At 42.8% G+C, this 22339-nt stretch overlaps 1 protein-coding gene across 1 annotated transcript in view; it reads right to left on the minus strand.

The window, feature by feature from the left end:
- Positions 1-22339, minus strand: part of LOC147747989 (guanylyl cyclase C-like) — a 679125-nt gene that overhangs the window by 183430 nt on the left and 473356 nt on the right. Inside the window, exons 15-16 of the mRNA XM_086957579.1 lie at positions 19698-19802; positions 17445-17531 (exon numbers count right to left, since the gene is read on the minus strand). Of these exons, the coding sequence (XP_086813705.1) occupies positions 17445-17531; positions 19698-19802 (192 nt within the window). The remainder of the gene's footprint in view (positions 1-17444; positions 17532-19697; positions 19803-22339) is intronic.

A 22339-nucleotide genomic window follows, 5' to 3' on the forward strand; every position in this document is an offset into this window, starting at 1 on the left:
AATTTCTGTAAAAATTGTGCAATGTGATGCTACGTTTGGTGTCATACCTGGTTGCTATTAAAGATGCATTGGCAATTTTGATTGAAGATGAGACTAATGTGCTGACTCTCTTGCCCATAGTGTCCCAACGCCGACCTTCCCTCCCTACAAGTCCCTGTATAGGGAGTCAAAGTATTTCTTGATCTTCCACAGCCGATACCACTGACTGTCTTCATTTGATTTATCAGGCAAGTGTTTAGGTCTGGATGCTTACCTGTAATCCGGCTCTTTCGCTGTCCAATGTACGGCCAACTGCTTCCGGAAGCACAATGTCAACACACACTGGAATATGTGGTAGGCAAGTGCCCTCAAGAAGCTGCCATTGTCTCAAAAGGAAAAAGCAAAAGGTGTAAAAAAAACTCCCTGCTTAAGAAATCCAGGATTCCAGAATATAATAGTGGGATTCTTCAGAAGTGAGGAGTCAGGATCAGACAGTGAAGAGAGCGAGGAAGCAAGGCTTTCTTGTGATGCACCATCCAACCAGAGTGAGACTTTTATATAGCAGGAGAACATGAAAGGAAATTACATCACACAACAGGCAAGTGAAAGGATTGGGAAAAATGGAAAAGAATAAAGGAAAAAGCAGACATGATCGAACAGGGAAAGAATTACGAACGAAAACCAGAACCTGACCTGTTGCGGAGCAGATTTAAAAGGCAGCTGTAAATCCTTCAGGCAGGCGATTAGTATTATAGAGCAGAAGGAAACAGGCAGCTTCAGCTAGGAGCCCAGAAGCGCGAGGGAAGAATATATGTTATAAAGCAAACAATTACAACGCATGCCTTTACAACGCAGTTTTTACATCGCAACTACCATTACAACGCATGATTTTACAAAGAATGCCATTACAAAGCATTTTTAGAAACTACCATTACAATGCATACTATTACAATGCATACCATTACAATGCATACTGTTACAATGCAAAATACTTTTGGCGCAACAGTGGGGTAAGTGTAGGATAGTGTAGAGATAAAAATTAGTATTACCACTCCAGTGAGTGCAACAGTAGGGTAAGTGTTGGATAGTGTAGGGGTAAAAATACTATCCCATGTACCCCAAAACTCATACCCACCCTAAAACTAAAAAATCCCCATTACTTACCTTATAATGCATTGTAATAGCAGGTGTTGTAATGGTATACGTTGTAGTGACATGTGTTGTAATGTCATGCGTTGTAATGGCATTCTTTCTAATGGCATGCGTTGTAATGGCATGCGCTGTAATGGCATGCGATGTAAAGGCCGCTGTGTTGTAACAGCTGCGTTGTAAAGGTAGTGCATTGTAATGACTGCCATCTAATGGTTGTTTCCCCGAGGGAAGGCAAACTCAGGTGAGTGAAACTCAAAGCCCCAAGCTGCGGGCGTCATGTGGAATTTCCTGAGACCTGGGAACGGTGGGACAACACTAGGTACTGTCCGTTCTCGGGTGTCCAGGCGGCCGAGATTCTGCAGTAGCAACAGGAAGCATGGGTCATTTCCACAGGTTTGCTTTTTTTTTTTAATTCTCAATACATTCACAAGGGAAGAAGTAGGAATCTTCATGTTAGCACAACCCTATTCTCACAATTCGTATAAAACAGGTATTAATCGTCTTGATTTTTCTTTATGATAGTAAAGAAAATATGCTTTTTCCACAGATGTTACTGGCAGATTATATTTATCTTCTGCTCTCTCAGCCTGATAATGGAAACGCCCAATGATAATGTCTGGAGGTGAATCCTTAGACACTGTCTTTGGGGATATATCATCACATGCTTTGAAATGATCCCATTCAGAAGCATGAAGACAGGACTGATCAGCACATGAATCACAAATGTTAGAATTATCTACTCAATAACTTAGTCCTTGGTCATTATCATGATTATTTTGGTTGGTCGCGCTTTGGCTATGATCCAGCTCTTCTGCAGGCATTACTAATGGATAAACCTTTGGTCCATGAACTGAAATCGGCAAGACTGGAGTCGGTGAGGCGATCACTATGGCTTTGGGAATTATTCTTTTTTCCGCTTATGATAGCATTCTGCAAATGCCTTCATCACTGTTTGCAATGATTTTAGTAACTCTATGGGGACATGAATGGAAGGAATTAAAGGTTGAGCATCATAATGCTAAACACACATATGTTAAGATGTGCCTATGTATGTAACTACTGCTAAGATTTATCTGATAAGGCTGGTGTCGCATACGCTAATCCATCCTGCCATCATAATCCGAATGTTGCTCTACATATTACATTTTTAGCTGATGATGATCGATACCTTACTGATCTTCCACAACCAACAATGACAAACAACCCTGTACCCATTTCAGAATTTGCTGTCGACGATGGCACAGCTAAACTGGATCTTCATTACCAGTGGCCTCGCAGGGGATGCAATAGTTACAGCACATTTTAAAATTCGATACCTGAAGGGTCTGAATGTAAAAGGTGCTGTAATTATTCCCTATGACAAGTTGTGCCCTCCATAATGGGGCACCACGTTCGGATTTTGGTTGTGTTTTGTGCACCAAAATCCGCACATATAGGCTTTTATCAGGCATTAATAACTGTAAATTTCAGCAGGTTCGACCTTGAAGTTGAAGGGGTGCAGTTCTTACAGTGAAAATCTTGATTGTGATCCCTGTGCAAATGTGTGTTACGGGAAACAGCATTTACAACGCTGCTGATACCAAGCAGGTAGGTAACAACGCGTTTGTTACAACAGCCGTGATGTTACCACGCGTGGCTTTACATCGCAAGTCGTTTCTACGACTTGCGCTAGGTGGCGTGCAACACCAGGGAATGTGTTGGATTTAAGTCCAACACATTCCCTGCTGTTGCGCTAACCGGAGTAGGAATAGTAATTTATACTATTCCTAAGTCCAGTGCACCATCTAGCGCAAGTCGTAGAAACGACTTGCGATGTAAAGCCATGCGTGGTAACAACGCAGTGGTTCTAACGACCGTGTTGTAACCTACCGCGTGGTATTTGCTGGCGTAGTAAAGCCATACATTCGCGTGTTACCCACCTGGGGCCCGATTCACAGAACTAACTTAAGACAAAATCCTAAACTTACTACCATTTTGGTATTCACAGAAGGCACTTACTCATTTTGGTATTCACAGAAGGCACTTACTCATTTTGGTATTCACAGAAGTCACTTACTCATTGATGAGTAAGTGCCTTCTGCAAATACCAAAATGAGTAACTAATTTTGAGTAACTTACTCATTTTGAGTAACTTACTCATTTTGGTATTCATAGAAGGCACTTTCTCATTGATGAGGACGTGCCCTCTGTGTATACCAAAATGAGTAACTTACTCATTTTGAGTAACTTACTCATTTTGGTGTTCACAGAAGTCACTTACTCATTGATGAGTAAGTGCCTTCTGTGAATACCAAAATGAGTAAGTGCCTTCTGTGAATATCAAAATGGTAGTTAGTTTAGGTTTTTGTCTTAAGTTAGTTCTGTGAATTGGGCCCCTGGTGTTTGACCAATGATGAGGAGCTTCTCACAGACATCAAGGCAGAGACAATAAGAATCTTGCATTTTCTGCCAGCAGTTCCTGATCTACGAGAAGATGCTTCCTTGCTGTAGGTGGCTCAAAGACTTATGTAGATGACTTTTTGACCCCAGATGCAGGCACCTGTAACAGACCTGAGGACTCTGCCTGCGTGGCAGGTCAGTGAGTCTCTTGGTCACCTCAGAAGTCTGAAGAGGACTTTTTCTTTAAAGAAAATTCCATTTTCTGTTTAAATTATCCAGTGCAGGGCTAAATTGTGCTCATTTTTATTCCTCCATAAATGCCTGAGCGAGACTCCTGTCTCTATCCTTTAGTTCAGAGAATTCTTCGAGTAGGTTGCACAAAAGCCACATTTTCTGGAATTGTTGTAGGTTAACATGCATGTAATGCACTTTTTATGTTTATCCTCCCCAACATGCAGCACGCTTAGCGATGCAGAGATGCTTAAATTACAACTTTTACTCAGCCTATCCTTTACCAGTTGTCATCACGTTGACGTTTGTACGGGCGACTGTGCCTCGAGGACAAATCTCACCTTAAACACCACTGTCTTTCCTTGAAGTAATAGCACTATGCACAGCTTTGCGTTGCTCATGCGCCAGCTCACCAGAATAGTAAATCTGGGTCTGGGTCTAAAATATCGGGTAGGTGCAGTTTCTTGATCAAAATCAGCAGTAAAAAAAACTTGGATCCCAAGTACTAGGACAGTGAAGCAGTTGTACAAAAGATCACAGTATAAAAGATGGAAAGAAGTTATTGAATTTATTTTTAAAACAATATAATTTTGCAATTATGGTAAGCAAAAGCTAACTCGCTGCTTATGAGTTGGCTACCGAGCAGGTTACCTTTAGTAAAAGACTCTATCTAGCCACAAGGCATCAGACTGGATCTGCAGACTTTTCTGCAGTACCTCTATGTGCTGGCAGGTGGTGCAGCGCAGCTCCGCACTGACACTGTTCTGCTCCGGAAATGACATGCAGAGCCTAGATTGGGGTCCCTCCAACGCACTGACGTCACTTGCATTCAAGACTGTTGGGGCAGAGCCCAAAAAGCAAACTGGTGTGGCCAGTGTGCAGATTCCTAGATTTGCAATATTATTAATAGATAAAGCAAATCACAGAATGGGGAGGGTCAGTGAGGAATCTGCAGCTAGATAAAGTGTTACCAAAAGTATGTAACTTTTTTCTGGTAGAGACTTCCAGCCCCAGATTCCTCACCTTTTGAATTTATATTCACTAAAGCAATACCTACACTGTGTGGATGGATCAAACCTGAAAATACTGCAGGACTGAGTGAGCAAAATGCCCCTCTCGACAAACCTGACTGTCCAGATAATATTGCCTGGTGAACGTATGGAGGGATGCCCACATAGCAGCCTGGAAAATGTTCAGGACTAGGACTCCTCATGCCAGTGTAGTGATAGCAGCTTTGGTCCAGGTAGAATGAGCATGCAGTCCTTCTGGAGGCTGTTTTTGGCCAATGCTTAGCAGATCTAAATGCAGAGCACAATCCAGCGGGAGATGGTTCTCTTTCTCTTCTACTTTCGATCTCAACAGAACCCAGGAAACGCTGACGGAGTAGGAGCAGGGAGGCCGAATTCAAAATCCCAGCGGCAGGAGAACCCCCGCCATGTTATGAACACCAAAATCGAAACACAAGCCAATTGAAAAGCTCGTGATAGTATTAAGTTGCCAGTCATTAAAATCTGGCATATTTGAGAACCAATATCGGTGGCTCCTACTACCAGAGTGTGAATCTTCCCAATACAAATACAAGAGATCAATACTGCGCATGCTACATCAAAAGCATTGCGAATACATAACACATTTTCTGTCCGGATTTTACAACCGGCCCCCGGCACTCCAGGATATATCTGGAAGCCATTATGAAATACAGAACTTGGTCCTGAAGAAGGTTGTTTATTGTTTCTCCTTAACCGAAACGCCGCGTCGACCCCTGTTCTTTCGAATTTTTAAACCCATATTGTTTTGTTTATCTTTGTGATTTTTTACATGCTTTTAATGAAATGTATAATATACTTCACGTATATTTTTTAAACTATTTGTTACAACTGTGATAACTGTGAATATTTGAATAAATACACAAATGATATATATTTTTCCAAAAACAATTTTCCGGCTTTCTTTTTCTAGTTTTGACCTGAAATTAAGTATTATGTGTGCTATATTGGTATAATTTGCCGTTCGATAAATGTCCATAATGGTTGGCCTATGTCCAGTAATTTGATTTCTTGTTCCACCTATATCTGTGTGATTGGTATTGCTAAACAACAAAAAACCTGGCACCATTAGTCCACTTCTTACCAACTTAGTGGCAAACGCGTGGGACATCTTTGTTTTACAATATAACTCCCCTGTCCCAAATTTGACAGATAAGGGGGCCTCCTTTTACTTTTTATTACATATATACAATGCAATTAAAAACATTATTCATACTATTACAATAATTCGTAGTCACATACAAAAATTATATTACACGTAGCCCATTGTCAATAAGATGATCCAAATACATGGTAAAGTGCAGACAGTAAGTACAACATCATTGGTCTAGGCAGTTCCTTAATTTGAGAGTTAATTTTAAAAATTCTTTAACCTGTAAAACACTATCACTATACAAAAGCTGTAAGTAAAAAAAGGCAGGTCTGATTTGGTTAAAATTAAGTTTCCTTAAGAGGGCAACAAGATAACGTTTGCGGGTATATTCATAAAACCTACATAAAAACATAAAATGCAGCATATCCTGAGGAGACTTCCCGTCGCAGCCACAGGGTGCTGTAACCTTATTAAAAATGTCTGACTTCGGTCGAATTAAAAGATAATGGAAGATGTCAAATCTAAACCTAGTCAACAAGAATTCTGTCCTTTGTTATCATGAAGTTTAATAAACCTATGTTAAAATGACTATTTACACCACTTAAATTTTGTATTAAAGCCTGACAACAAGTATGGATTCCCATTTACTTAGGATAGGCTTCCTCTTCCTTGTGATGCTGAGGCTCCCATTGTTCGGGATTCCTTCACAACTATGTCCACCTGTTCCCCCACATCATGCATACAAATACCTAATCTGCTCATGCACCTGACATCAGGCTCACTGGAGGACCCCTGTCTCCCCCAGAGTTTTACAACTTGTTCCAGATTTGATTGCTACGTTTTTGGAAAAGGTCTACTACTAGATAATCATTACAGGAGTATTCCTTCAACTCTACAAAGAGTCATTAGTTATTCTCCTACAAAAGGAGCTGAATGGGGATCCGGAAAACCTAAAACCCTGTGCCCTATCTCGCTTCTGCCTGCACTGGCCAAAAAACATTGTAGAGTACATTAACCAGGTATTAGCTGAATTTATCACCACCCAGGACCTTCTAGACCCTTCACAGAACGGTTTCTGAAGTGCTCAGAGTACCCAACTGGCCCTGGTTGCCGCAGCAGATTATATCCGTTGCCAGGTGGACCAGGGTGGCAAAGCCATCCTGGTTATGCTAGATCTGTCAGCAGCATTTGATATGGTATCCCCCTTCCGCTTACTGCAAAGACTACGTCAGGCAGGGGCGAGGGATACACTCCGGTTCTATTGGCTTCCTTTCTTACCAATAGGACCCAGACCTTCAGCTGTGGCGACTTCAGGGCAGAAACTTGTCAGCTCCCCTGTGGGGTGGCGCAGGGTTCTTGCCTCAGCCCCACACTGTTTAATCGTGATGTGGCCCCACTAGCAAAACTGGTGTGGTCATTCGTTTTCCAGGTCCTGTTATTTGCAGATGACAACCCTATCATTGGCTCAATATCAGGCAACATGCTAACACTGGCAGAGAAATTTAAACTCTGTATTATGGATATCAGTATCTGGATGAAGAAGAACTGCCTGAAATTGAATTCCAAAAGACAGAGACCCATTTCTTGTGGCACAGCATTCGGTGTGGTAAGAGATGTGGTGACCAGAGACATGTGGCCCCTTACCTACTCCAGTTGTTACAGCTAAAAACCTATGAGTCATTTTTTGACAATACGTTCACATTTGATACCCAGGTGAATAGCACTATAGGTTTATGTTTTTATATCCTCAAGATCTTGAAAAAGACTTTTCCTCTTATACCAGTGGAGCTCATAACAGCAGTAGTTATTGCACTCATTATGTCTCGCCCTGCACCCAGACCTCCCTAAACCCTACCTTCACAACTGGAGCAGCAGCTGGAAAACTTCAAACTTCCAGTGGGTGACCAGGCGCCCCTTAACAAAAACTGTATACATCTGTTGATGAGACAAATTTGTACCTTGGTGCAGCACTCGCTGGGCAGACCCCCCCAAGCCAAGTTATCTAATGTTTTGTTTTGGCCCTTGTCCAGCAAGGCTCTGCTTTGGGCACTGTTCAAGGGTACCTGTTGGCTCTTTCGGCTTTTCTGTGGTTGCCGGATCAAAGTTCTTTGTTTAAGTCTCCAGTTGTTACGTTTCTTTAAAAACATTGCAATATCTGTTTCCATCCTTCTCATACCACAATGGGATGTTAATTTGCTCCTTACGTTCCTTTTGTGAGTTCCCTTTGAGCCGCTTCACAGCTTCTCCTTGCATCTTCTCACCCTCAAAACGGTGTTCCTCATTGACATTACTTCGGCCTGCTACATGTGTGAGCTTCAAGCTCTTCGTGTCAACCCGACGTACACCACCTTTTTTCCCAGGCAAAGTGGCTTTGTGAACGCAAGCATTATTCTTGCCAAATGTTGTGATGCCATTCCACTTGGTCAAACAATAACCCTGCCAGCATTCTCTGCTCCGTCTCAGCCTTCTAAGGAGAAGGAGAGACTCCATCTCTTGGACCTGAAGAGAGTGCTGTGCTTTTACATAGATCGCACTAAGAACACCAGATGAACTCTGGGGCGTAAAAGGGAAAAGCTGTGACGATCTCAACAGAACCCAGGAAACGCTGACGGAGTAGGAGCAGGGAGGCCGAATTCAAAATCCCAGCGGCAGGAGAACCCCCGCCATGTTATGAACGCCAAAATCAAAACACAAGCCAATTGAAAAGCTTGTGATAGTATTAAGTTGCCAGTCATTAAAATCTGGCATATTTGAAAACCAATATCGGTGGCTCCTACTACCAGAGTGTGAATCTTCCCAATACAAATACAAGAGATCAATACTGCGCATGCTACATCAAAAGCATTGCGAATACATAACACATTTACTGTCCGGATTTTACAACCGGCCCCGGCACTCCAGGATATATCTGGAAGCCATTATGAAATACAGAACTTGGTCCTGAAGAAGGTTGTTTATTGTTTCTCCTTAACCGAAACGCCGCGTCGACCCCTGTTCTTTCGAATTTTTAAACCCATATTGTTTTGTTTATCTTTGTGATTTTTTACATGCTTTTAATGAAATGTATAATATACTTCACGTATATTTTTTTAACTATTTGTTACAACTGTGATAACTGTGAATATTTGAATAAATACACAAATGATATATATTTTTCCAAAAACAATTTTCCGGCTTTCTTTTTCTAGTTTTGACCTGAATATAAGTATTATGTGTGCTATATTGGTATAATTTGCCGTTTGATAAATGTCCATAATGGTTGGCCTATGTCCAGTAATTTGATTTCCTGTTCCACCTATATCTGTGTGATTGGTATTGCTAAACAACAAAAAACGTGGCACCATTAGTCCACTTCTTACCAACTTAGTGGCAAACGCGTGGGACATCTTTGTTTTACAATTGTATATATGTGCACTTTTATGGTGTGAAATATAACCGAATAAAGTCTCTATACAGACATACAAGGACAGAAGCTTGTAGGAAAAACCCTAAAGTTTACAATGTCCTCTGAGGGGAAAGTTTTCTGGAAACAGTATTGTACTTTGAAAAAGCAGCTCATCTTGAAAAAAGCAGTGTCCAAGTTTATCCTACTTTCTCTTTTTTAGTAATAAACCATGGGGCATATTTACTAGAATATTTACTAGAAACTGGCAGAGCAGGCTGATACGCCAAAATTGGAAACGCAGCGGTCCATCAGTTTCAAAACGCAGTCATGCGCCATATTAACAAGAATACGGTGCACCCCTGCGTTTCCCTAGCGCTGACGCTAAAGAAGCTGCCTAGCGCTTATTGTTTATTTGCAGGACAGGACACTTTTCTGCACATAAACAATATTTTTTATGTTTATGTTAATTTCGATTTATATAGCGCCAAGTCACCGACAGGTCTCTCAGCGCTTGGGCCCAGGGAAGAGAAAGCGGCAGCTGAGTGAGTTAGAGGCACACGGGTCATCAGAGGTTAAACTGTGCTTAATGCTTCTTTAAACAAGAGAGTTTTGAGCGATTTCCGAAAGTGGAGCAAGTTGGATTCTTTGCGGAGATGCTCAGGTAGTTTGTTCCAGAGCTGGGGAAGCAGCACTGAGAAAGATCTACCACCTTTAGAGGACAGTTTGTACCGAGGACATGACAACAGTTGTGCCTCAGAAGACCTTAATGTGCGTCCAGGAGTATAAACCTCAAGGCTTTCTTTTATATAGACAGGTGCTAGGCCGTGTATAGCTTTATGGGCTATACAGAGGCTCTTGAATTTCACTCTCTGTTTTATGGGGAGCCAATGTAATTTATGCAACAGTGGTGAGGCATGGGTCCGTCTCGGCAACCTGAAGATCAATCTAGCTGCATCATTTAAGACCACTTGCAGTCTACTTATCAAAGCCTGGGGCAGACCCAGGTAGAGGGCATTCCCATAGTCCAGCCTTGACATTATAATCGCTGAGACTATCGTACGGAGTGTAGAAGTAGAAAGAAGGGGGACCAGTTTCCGTAGCTGTCTAATTAGTCCCGTAGAAGTGCCCACCACTGATGAGACTTGGCTAGCCATTGAAAGTTCATGATCAATTTTTATGCCAACACTTTTTACAATTGAACATTGTTTTGGGGGTAGGACCTAGGTCCTGGGGCCAGAACGGATCACTCCAGGGTGATTCTTTTGCAGGGATAACCAGGACCTCTGTTTTGTCCGGGTTGATTTTTAGTGAGTTGGCAGTCATCCAACTCACGGTATAGCTTAGAATGTTTTGAACTTGAATCTGCGCAGATGCCGTGTTGTCAATGCTAAACAACAACTGGGTGTCATCCGCGTAGTTAAAAATTTTGCAACCCATATTTGCCAGAGTTGTAATTAGGGGTTGCAAATAAACATTGAAAAGGAGTGGTGACAATGCAGATCCCTGGGGAACTCCGCAGTGAAGTGAGCCCGAGTCAGATGTTGCATCCCCCAATTGAATCCTTTGTATCCTGCGAGAGAGAAAGGATTCAAGCCATTGGTGAGCTAGATCTTGTATACCTAAAGTGGCCAATCTGTCCAGTAGGAGAGTATGGCTGACAGTATCAAATGCCGCTGATAGATCTAATAATATCAGGACACACGGTTTTTTACCGTCAGCCATAACTCTAAGCTCATCAAGCACTGAGAGCATCACCAACTTGGTGCTATGATGGGCTCGAAACCCTGCTTGGCGTCCCTGGAGAAGATGGTGAGCCTCCAGGAATGACGAGAGCGTTTTCAGGACATGTTGTTCTAGGATTTTGGCCAGAAAAGGTAGCTGGGATATTGGCCTATAGTTTTTTAAGTTATATTTGCCTATAGTTTTTTTTATTAGGGGCTTAACTCCTGCCTCTTTAAAGCTGGATGGCAAATATCCAGTATCTAGCGAGTTGTTGAGTAAGGAGATGATGTGTCCCTCTAGGCCTGGGAGCGCCATTCGGAAGTTTCTAGGAGGGCATGGATGCGATGGGGAGCCTGTTTTAATTCGGTTCATAAGCTGCCTAAGGGAAGCTATGTCCAGTTGTGGGAAACTGGAGAGGGTGTGATCTGGAGAGGGGTTTTGAAGGCACAGCAGTAAAGGGTAGCTAATGGAAGTAATATTGATGTCTTAACGAATAAGCCTGACTTTTTCCAGAAAGAAAGATTGAAAGGTATTACAATCTATTGGAACCTCTGTTTTTACCTGTTTTTTTTACTGAGCTCTGTCTGAATTCTGAAGGTTTCTTTCTGTTTACAGAATTGAGCGATGGCTTATATTTGGCTTATATTTATCTCGATCTGCAAGATCATTGGTTTTACGCCACAGTCTTTCAGTATAACAAAGCTTTCTTTTAAGTTCTCTCAAGGAGGAATTGAACCAAGGGGCCCCTTTTCTGCTTCTTTGGTCTTATGTTTCCGCTCTGGTGCTACCTGATCAATGGCCCAACATAGGTTTTTTGTGAAGTTTAAACACTCTTGATCCAAATTCCCTTGTTTGTTGGCAGGAGGTGTATATGTGAAGAGGAGGTCTGTCAGAGTTGCTAGGTCAATTTTATTCCATTGACGTACCATTTTGTATATTTGGGGTGAGTGGGTCGGGTAACCTTCTATTGGGATGCAGCAACTCATTAAGAAGTGATCTGACCAAAGACAAGGTAAAATGTCTATAAGAGTAACCTCCGGGTGGGTAGTCCAGATAAGATCTAGCGTGTGACCTTTATTGTGCGTGGGCACCTCTACAAGTTGTTGGAAACCTAATGTGGTCATAAGAGTCTCCAGCTGTAGAGTTACGGTATATTTGTTTTTTTTATCCCAGTGTAAGTTAAAATCCCCCACTACTAGTACTCTCTGGTAGCGTGTGCGGATATCAGAGATAATGGTTGTAAACAAGTCATTAAACTGAGGGGTTGCCTTGGGGGGACGATATACCGTCAAAAGAGCAAGACATGAATTATTAAAGGTAATTTTTACCCCGAGTATGTCTGCTGAGTCCACAGTCTCTGCCATTAATTTCGTGACCATCAATTGTTTTTTAAACAAGATTGCCACACCCCCCCTCTAATGTTGTCACTACAATTGTGCCACATGGCATCATAATCATTTGGCAGGGAAGCAATGATATCTGGTATTGAACTATCTCCCAACCAGGTTTCCGTAAGTGCCAATATATCTATATCCTCATCCTGGAGGAGGGTGAAGATTTCTAAGTGGTGTTTTTGTAAAGACCGTGTGTTCAGACTTGTCAGTTTCAATTCAGTCTGACGTTTGGTAGCCGAGCTGGTTTTATTTCCGGAGCATTTTTGGGTGGGCCAATGACCACGATTTTGTAGTATATTTACTTCCTTTAGCTTACCGAAGGTGGACCTACTGATGGAATAAGTTTTTGAGTCCAGTGAGTGTAGCTCTTTGGCTGAGTACACTAATCGTTGAACAGGGGGTCTGGCCCCTGGGCCCGGTCGTGCGTGGACTTGCGCAGACGGGCTTACCTTTGGCGCACCTTTGGTGCGCCGTCGGTGCGCCCGCTGAGCGCGTCCGCTGCACGTCCACTGGTCCATCAGCCTAAATAAATATCCAAGCGGAGACGCGGCTCCTCCCCCTTTGCCAGGAAATGCAGCCCGGGGTCAGTCTGCTGCTAACACGCCCTCCTCTCAAACAGCTGAGCTGCGGGGACCGAGGAGGTTAGCAGTCAGAGTACATGAATCCAGGTAGGTGTAAGAGAATTAAAAGCCTCAATTGCTTAAAATTAAAATCAGTTTCAAGTCGCGCTTTCAGAATCAAGCATTACAATCCGGATTTGCACCGTGTGGCCGTGCGTGAGGTCAGGCAGCCACATACTCACCGCAGTTCCTCCAGCGCCCACTGACCCAGCAGCCTGAATAGATATCCAAGCGGAGACGCGGCTCCGCCCCCTTTGCCAAGAAGTGCAGCCCGGGGTCAGTCTGCTGCTAACACGCCCTCCTCTCAAACAGCTGAGCTGCGGGGACCGAGGCGGTTAGCAGTCAGAGTACATGAATCCAGGTAGGTGTAGGAGAATTAAAAGCCTCAATCGCCTAAAATTTTAAATTAAAATCAGTTTCAAGTCGCGCTTTCAGAATCAAGCGTTACAATCAGTATTAGCACCGTGTGACCGCGCGTGAGGTCAGGCAGCCGCCTACTCACCGCAGTCCCTTCAGGTGATTTGCTGTTTCTATGTGTGCTGCAGAATGCAGCACACATGGAAAGAGCAAAAGACAAGGAGAAATTGCCTCATACCTTGTAAATTTGGGCAGCATCAAAAAGCAATGGGTGTTGCGGCGGAATGCACACTGCAACACCCATTGCACACCCGTTTTACGATAATGGCTGCGTGAAAAGAGGCATTTTTTACAAGGCGGCGTTAAGCCATGTTAAGTGGCTTAAACCCGCCTTGTAAACAAGGCGAAGGACTTAGTGGCACCAGAACATAGGAAAAAGGACGTTCTGGGGGTGTTAACTCCTTGTAAATATGCCCCCCGGTCTCCCAAAATCTAGGAAAAGAGACTCTTGAGGAGACATCTATTTAACTTTAAAAAAGTTTGCTAACTTGTTAATAGTGCTACTAATAATTTCTATAATTTCATGCTTTTTGATGAACCCACGCGTAACATAGTTCTAGTACACTCATATTAAAGACCATTCTATGATTTATATGTTATATTGTAATGGTTTTAATTCACCACGTAATACAGTTTGACTGACTACATTTCAGCAGTTACTGTATTTTCACCTTTTCACAAACAGCAAAAAAATAGAAAATAAGTGATACAACTGTAGGTACGTATAGAATCTTAAAAACTAATCACCAGACCTGTCAGAGGGATGAGAACACATAGATGGATATAAAGTTGGAGCTATTTAACTAATCTGACAAGGAGCAACTAGCTACTGCTAGTCTTGTAAACAGCATCCTTGACCACCGTACACTTTTATAAAGAGTACAGGATTGCAGGAGTTTCCTGCCTTTATTCCCTTTTTATAGTTTGGAACTAAAAAAACAGAATAAACGCACACCATCCATGAATCTTAAAGACATGGGGCGTCCTTCAGGGATCATCATTTCCTCACTGCAGTTTACAACACACTTGTGCCCATTAATGTAGGATGAACAAGTTACTTACCTTCAATAAGGCTCTTCCTGGTGGATACTCTATCTAACTGCAGAGTCCTCACCTTGTGAGTTTTCCCAGGTGCCAGACTGGCTCCAGAAATCTCAAAAGAAGTGCTCCTGCATGCCAGAACGTCATGCCGTTTGACTCCGTGTTGACCCCATTCCGCTCCGGAAGTGATGAACAAAGCTTGATATAATGCACCATCCATGCACGCTGACTTCAGTTTCTTTCTTGAACTCTTCCCTGTCCTCAGCTGAAGAGTCTATTCACAAATTGAATGAATTAGAGAGCAGATTCCTAAATTGGGATCTTTTTAGATGGAAGAGAGCAAACCACAGAATGGAAGAGGTGGGAGAGCGATGAGGAATCTGCATTTAAGAGTATCTACCGGAAAGAGTATTACAGAAGGTAAGAAACATGTGTTCTTCTGATGACCACTTCTAGCTGCAGAAATATGAGTACCAGATTTAAGTTTCACTGTGGCATCACAAAGGGCTTAGGTGGAAACATATGCTGTACACCTTTTAAGAAATGCATCACAACAGTGATCTAACCAAGGACGGTTGGTCTGGCAAATGTGAAAAAAGGCGGAAAGGACCGACAGGTAACCTTTAGTGTGTCCAGAGCAAGACTTTGCTGGGCCCAAAATAAAGCAAATAAACAACACATCCAACAGTTTTGCCAGTAAGAAGTCCAACTGGCATGTACCACACCAAAGCACACACCCTTCATAAACAGATTTTGTTGATGGACACCTGGCTCCAAAAATGACATTGATGACCTCTGGAGGAAGATCAAAGGGGGATCAACTGTCTCTGTACAGCCTTCACACAAGAAGATGCAGGTGTTGCAGGCGCGGGTGCAGGACCCTGCCCTGCTGCTACAACAGGAGGTCCTCCTAAAGTGGTTAAATTGTTCCTGATCTTCAGAACTTGTGGTATGAGAGGTAGAAGAGGGAAGGCATACAGGACTTCCAGTGCCCCACTGTCGATGGGATGCATTTCTGATAGAGAGCCTTCTTGGGAACTTCAGAGAGCAAGAGTGCTGACATTGCATGTTCTCGGCAGTGGTGAATAGATTGAGCCAGCTCATTATCAGAAGATGCCCTGTGCCACCTCCGGGTGCATTTACCATTCATGATCTGCTAGGAGCTGCTGGCTGAGTTAGTCATCCCTACCCTTTAAAGATCTTGCCAAGCAGTGTACGGTGAGGGAAATCCCCCTGGGAATTCAGCAAGCTCCAAAGGTGTAGAGTCTCTTGGCACAGGACCAAGGATCCCACCCCGCCCTACTTGTTGCAGTACCACTTGGTAGTGGTGTTGTCCGTGAGAATCTGCTCCGTTGTCCCTTGATGGAGGGCAGGAAAGCCTTCAACACCAAACGAATCTCCCTTAACTGCAGCCAACTAATGTGGGAGAAGGGCTCTGCTGGAGTCCAGAGGCCTCTAATCTCCACCTCTCTCAGATGACCTCCCCAACCCAGTAGCAATGCATTTGTTACCACCGGCAATGCTGAGAGGGGGATGGACTATGTGAGGAAGCAGGAGTGGGCCCTAACGCTGGTCCATTTGCTGGTCAGCAACCACCCCTGCTGTTCTTTTGCAGTCTCCTCCAACACCTGAATGGAATTTGACAGGTTCCCCTGGTGCTGGGCCCACTGAGACTTCAAGTCACACTGAAGAATTTGCATGCGCCATCTACCATGGTCAGCAAGCAGGATGCAAGTGGCTAGAAGGACAAGAAGCCTGAGAGCCATCGTCAGTGAAACCAATGATAAGGACTAAAACTTCAAGATCATAGGCTCGAAAGCACATTGTATCCAGGATGGCTCCAATGAAGGGGAGCCTTTTAAAAGGAGTCAGGTGTGATTTTAGCAGGTTGATTTAGAACCCCAATGATGCCAAAAGTTTGCCGTCATCTGGAGGTGATTCTCTACTAACTGGGGCAAGCCCACCTTCAACAGCCAGTGTCTAGCTAAGGGAAGACTAGTACTCCTGGACTCCGAAGATGGGCAGTGACCACTACGTCACCTTTGTGAATACCAGGAGGGCACTGATGAGGCTGAAAAGGAATAAGGAACACTGAAAGTACTTGTGGCACACCTTGAAATGCAGGTAGCATCAGTGGGCCTGCAGGAATAGGGATGTCAAATTAAGCATCCTGCATGTCTAACACCACCATCCAGTCTCCAGGATCCAGGGCAGAGACATCCTGAGCATTTTGACGTTGTTCTTGCACAGAAAGGCGTTGAGGGTGAAGATCTGGGATAGGATGGAGGCATCCATCCTTCTGCGGCATAAGAAAGTAGTGGGAATAGAATCCAGTCCCCATCTCCAAAGCCGGTGCCATTTCTAGGGCCCCATTGGCCAAAAGAGCCTGCACTAAAAACGGGCAGATGGTCCTCCGAGAAATGCTCTGACGCAGGTGCCAGGTGCAGTGTGTGACAAAGAAGTGGCACAGCATAGTCCTGTTGGACACTCTGCAGGAACCATATGTCAGATGTAATGTGTTGCCGCCACTGCAAGAGTGGCTGATCCTGCCCCCTACTGGATGGCTGTACACTGGTAAGGGCGCACTAAGGAGGCTTGGCGGTTGTGGCCAGAGGGGTGGAGTCTTGAAATGAGAGCTTCCCCTGAAGGCCAGGTTGTTGGCTCTTGGGCGCATGGCCTGACCTTGAAAGGGCAGGGAAGTCTGCTGTGCAGGCAGTGTACGTTGACTTTGTTGATTTGCCAAGCCCCAGGCAAATTCCTGAAAAGGGCAAAACGTTACTGTTCAGAGCATTAATTAATAAGATACTGTCATACATTTAAATACGAAAAAAAGAGCCAAATGTAGTCTAATTCTCTAAAAGGCTCGAATAGACAATAATTCTAACCATTTAACATTTGTTGTGTCTTGGCAACATCTCATAAGTGGTAAACCACCATCAATGCAAATGATGTGGACCCATACCATCCATTTTCCCTGGTACAAACCTTGGCAATGTCGTACAGGACCGATATTTTAAACTCCCAGTCCATGAAGGTGCCATCGGGATACGAAATGTTATCATTCAGGACATCCTGAGAGGAAAGAAAACATAATTAAATATGCCCTTGATACAACTTCTGGGGTTTGACAATTATTGGGTCACAGGTTCTTTTTCCAGACACATCAATCAAGTAATCATAAGGTCTTAAGATCAAAGTGCATTCCCTGCCACTAGGCAGTGTAATGGAGATAGCAGTCATCTTAGTTCCTTTTCAGATTTGAGTTGACACAACAGAGGTGCCAGAAGCAGCAAAAACACAAAGGAAGAGTGAAATGGAAGGTCATAAACATTCTATATGTGACATGGAGAGAAATATGTTCATTGATTTTGCCATGGGATCCCATCTTGGAGAAGTAGGTGTAGGATGCTGCAGGAAGTTTATGAACGGAACGGGGCATGGTCCTTACCCTGGCATGTAAAGGCGGGTGTAGCCCTATGCTCCTGATTTATTATCCTTGGCTGTGGCAATGCCCCTCAGATGGATGGCAACATCTACTTGCTCAGGTAAAGATTTATGTCCTCCTGACTGTATTTACAGCCTATCTAAGATATTCAATGCGTGATTGAGCTAAGAAGTAGTGCAGTAAAAAGTGTGCACCCCAATGCAGCTATGATGGGGTGTAACAGGGCTTGTGTCATTGGTGAGCTGCCTGGCATGTAACGTGCACCAAAACGGCCAAGATATCACTAGACTTCAGCTAAAATGCTGCATGAGATACAAAGATATTTTGGAAGAGGACAGCTACCCAGAGAAGCTTGGAAGTTAAGGTATAACCTGGTTACTGCATGCTGCCACACTAGCACCATGGCTGGATGTGGAGCGCCTATCTACACTTTCATGGGTCAGAGTGACCCATCTCCATGCCTTTGCCATGAAGAAAATATTCACAGTGACTGAAGTGTGGAAACCTCTGCCCTAGGAGAACACACAACTTCTCACCGCTGCTCACAACCACCACTTTCCTACAATCTGTTTTTGATTCTGCTAGGTTCAGAGATGCCTCACGCCTACGAACAATCATAACAAAACATTTTTCATCAATTCAAAAGGTAGCTGCCAAGGGAAGCATTCTGAACAACGAATCCTTAACAAGTGTATTAAACAACGAATCCTTAACCCCGACCTTTACCAGAACCACGACCTTATTACCACTACTGTTGTTCTCGAACAACAACCACCTGACCACGACTTACTAAATCAGAGGAAAGTGTCAAAATGTAAATAATTAATCTTAAATGCAAGTGCAATTATAATAAAATATTTTGGAACTGGATGTTGATATTTGGCTATATTTAATAATTTAGGAATGTATAATATTATTTTAAAAATGTATTTGTATATTTCCTGATTTTAATTACGATGTAGACATATTAGTTTGTTTTAATTTAGCGTGTATGGCCAGTAGATAGCAGTGTTGGTTTGTTTTTCGGTGATGTGATTAAGATCAGTCCTCGATGCGACTGTTAACTATGGTTGTCAAAGTTTAAATGGTTTCAAAATGGTGGATGGCCGTTTTTTCTATGTTTCATTTAAGTGAATTATTTTTACAAATAAAAATAGGTACTGCAATCCATTTAAAAAAATATATATATATTTTCTGTGAGAGCTGTATTTTTGTAAGTACGTCAGTATTTGTAAAAAACGATTATTAGATTGATAATTTAAAGATTATTTAAATAAAATTGTTTAATTTAAACATCTTGTTTAATTTAATTACATTTTTTTTAAAACATGCAATTTTTTTAAAGTAGTGGTAGATTCTGGTAAAATAAAAAATAATACATTTTCTGGGTTTAGTAATTCGTTGTACCGAATGTAGTGGTTTGGCTTTGGTAGTGGTTTAGCCTTCGTGGGTTAGGCATTCGTTGTTTAAGTGGTAGTTGTTTAGTCATTAGAAACGTTCTGTACAACAAATTACTAAACCGCGAAAATTTATCACATCCACTCACTCACACATACTACAGTAGCTCACAAGATTGTACCAGACACAGGAATGAGAGATCTGGTCCTTACTGTGAAGCACCCATGTCCTGACAATCTCATGCTCCTCAAGAGATCCTCAGGTTTTGCAATTTGCAGGCAGGGAAGGCAACCATGCCGAGTCATTTGTATACTGTACAGCTGCTCATGCGAATGTCTGACACACACACACGCAATTACACAAACACACACACGTGAGGAAGTACACATATTTACCCGAAGGGAGCCCCTGTCACCGTATTCAATCACTCCGAATATCCTGGCCTCCATCTTCACTGTCCCATAGAACTTGGTCAGGTTGTAGTAGTCAATCTGTAAAATCTACAGCACAAGAAATCAATCTCAGAAATTCTGTAGCCTTATGGTAAACAAGTGGGGAATTGTTCAGAGAAGGGACTGCACTGTAATGCAGCTAAACATTGCAGACCAACTTGAAAACTTTACAGGCCTGAACTCAAGGTTGACTTGCCTCATGAAGAGAGGCTATTAAGAGGCACATGCAGTGCTTTAAGTGGGATACAAAAGGTGGAGACTCTACAAGGGGTGTGGCTAACAAGTGTATCTAAGAAACCTTCACAGGAGTAGCTGTTGCATGGCACATGTGGAGTGTCCATTTTAGATTCAACTCCTTGGGTTAACATCTCTTTCTCTTAGTGCTCTATGCCATACTTTTCTGCTAATGTGTGAATGTGCTGTATGCGTGTCTGTGATAAGCACTGACGCCCTGTGGTCTGTACAGTTAGTTCTAGGGTTGTACATGAAGAACACAGTGCCACTGTTTTCCTTTCTTTCTATGCTTGTTAGGAGACACTTCATTATAGCTAGACAAAACCAAAGGAGCTGCTTTGCCAAGGTTGATAAGAGCAGCATCTTATTATATAAAAGAATTGTGTGCTAAAGCTTTTTGAGAGGGTCATTTCCATGCTGGGATAATCATGGAACCACTGCAAACTGTGACTGACATGCAGCCCTACGGACTCCGATCTCCATTCTTCTAAGGAAGATAACCAGTACACTGCGACTGGCTTCCTGACACCTAAGACTAAGGTATGGGGGTTAGGCTTTCTCAATTGATCTGGCATAATGGTGCACATGCTATGCTGTCTTTAGTACAATATTAGATACAGATAGGAGAAAGCAAAGATTAGCAACAATTAACATGGTTGAATTGTTCATATTGTTTACCATCCTAACAATGTTGATCACAGTAACATATCTCATCTTTCTAATAATCGCAGCTCATGCTTTTTATGCAAAAATACAATCATTTCAATCAATGTTTGAAAATGCATTGTCGTATCTTTTTGGTGTTTACTTTGGGCATGCACCAGTGACCAAATGAAAGGGTTAGCTCCGTTTCCACGGATTCCTTGGGAATCAGAGTGCCATGTTTGAGGTTGCCAACAACATCTGTTACCCTGGTCAGTTTAGGGGTTGGATGTGGTACTATGAGATAACCAAACTTACGCATGGTATACATGGACTAAATCACTATACTATGAAGTTTGTGTTGGTCCAATACGCAGTCCCATATCTGTAGGAACGGTATCACATAGCGGCCTATACAATTAGGGTTGCAGCCGAATGTATATGCAATATTTGTATCTATACATTTTGTTCTGCTCATCTGTTCTACCTCCCTATCCCTTTTGGACAACTGTGCTTATTGTGCACACTGACCCTAGACTTAGTTGTGTTGTGCTGGATAAAAATGTAACCTAAAAAATAAAGATGAAAATATGTGTAAATTGATACATTCATAAATGTACTAACTAGGCAAACAATAACAGGTCAGCAAGCAAGGTAAATTAAAAAATAAGCAATAATAACTTGGTTATTCAACTGGTTATTCAACTGCAAAGAAATAGCACCCATGTTGATTAGCTCCGTATTAAACACAGAGTGACACAGCATTGCATCTCAAGCATATGACAGGTAGAGAGAGAGAGAGACGGTCAACCTGCCTGGACCATCATGAGAGGCAAGGGGATACAGTTTGTGGAGGAATAAAGCGGTGTATTATATTCTGCCATTTTCAAGCCAGTTCTAGCATCAACTGTATTAGTACGCAGATAGTACAGGGATATTCTATATAATTACTAATGTGGCAATATTCGTTATAACAACAAATCATATTGTGAGGCATATACACAGGTGAAAATGAAAGTAGACTGTCGGCAGACTGTCGGTACTAAGTTAAGGAGAAAGAGGGGTGTTAGAGTGGCTATCTGGCCTGAGTAAGAACCAGTGTCGGCTTTAGGGCAGTGCGACCAGTGCCACCGCACCGGGTGTCAAATCTCAGGGGCGCTCCAAAAGCGGTTGGCGAGCTGCCATGCGTTTTTAGTGGATGGGACAGCTGCATATTGGGAGCAGGCCGGTAGGTAAAGAAAACCTTTTCTATCAGTGACCTGATTGTGGCAGAGCAACGTAGAGCCTAGCTCCACTCTTGAATTAAATGTCAGACTGCATGGCTCATGGATGTAATAATTATTATATTTGATTCTTTGGTTCATTTAGGGATAGCACCTGGCAGACCAGTATTTTAATGTCCCTATGACACAAACCTTAGGAAAATTTCCTGAAGCTGTTTTTCCCCACCTTATTAGTTCAAAATCTGGGAAAGGCGGCAAATCAATCCCCACACTGATTTTTACGCACTTCTATCCCAGCTTTAGCACTTGAGTAAATTGTGTGACAATGTGTAGCTTCCATTGTTGTAGCAGGTTCAGTGGCACTGGGCCAACGGGCCAGAGAGGCCCACAGAACCCTGAATATTGTAGGCTTTTATAATTCAAACGGTCAGTGCTGTTTTTAGGCCTCTGCTACAAGTGCCATCGCACTGATATCAAGGTCGAAGA

Source organism: Lissotriton vulgaris, chromosome 1_1, assembly GCF_964263255.1.
Source record: "Lissotriton vulgaris chromosome 1_1, aLisVul1.2, whole genome shotgun sequence".
NCBI classification, from domain to species: Eukaryota; Metazoa; Chordata; class Amphibia; order Caudata; family Salamandridae; genus Lissotriton; species Lissotriton vulgaris.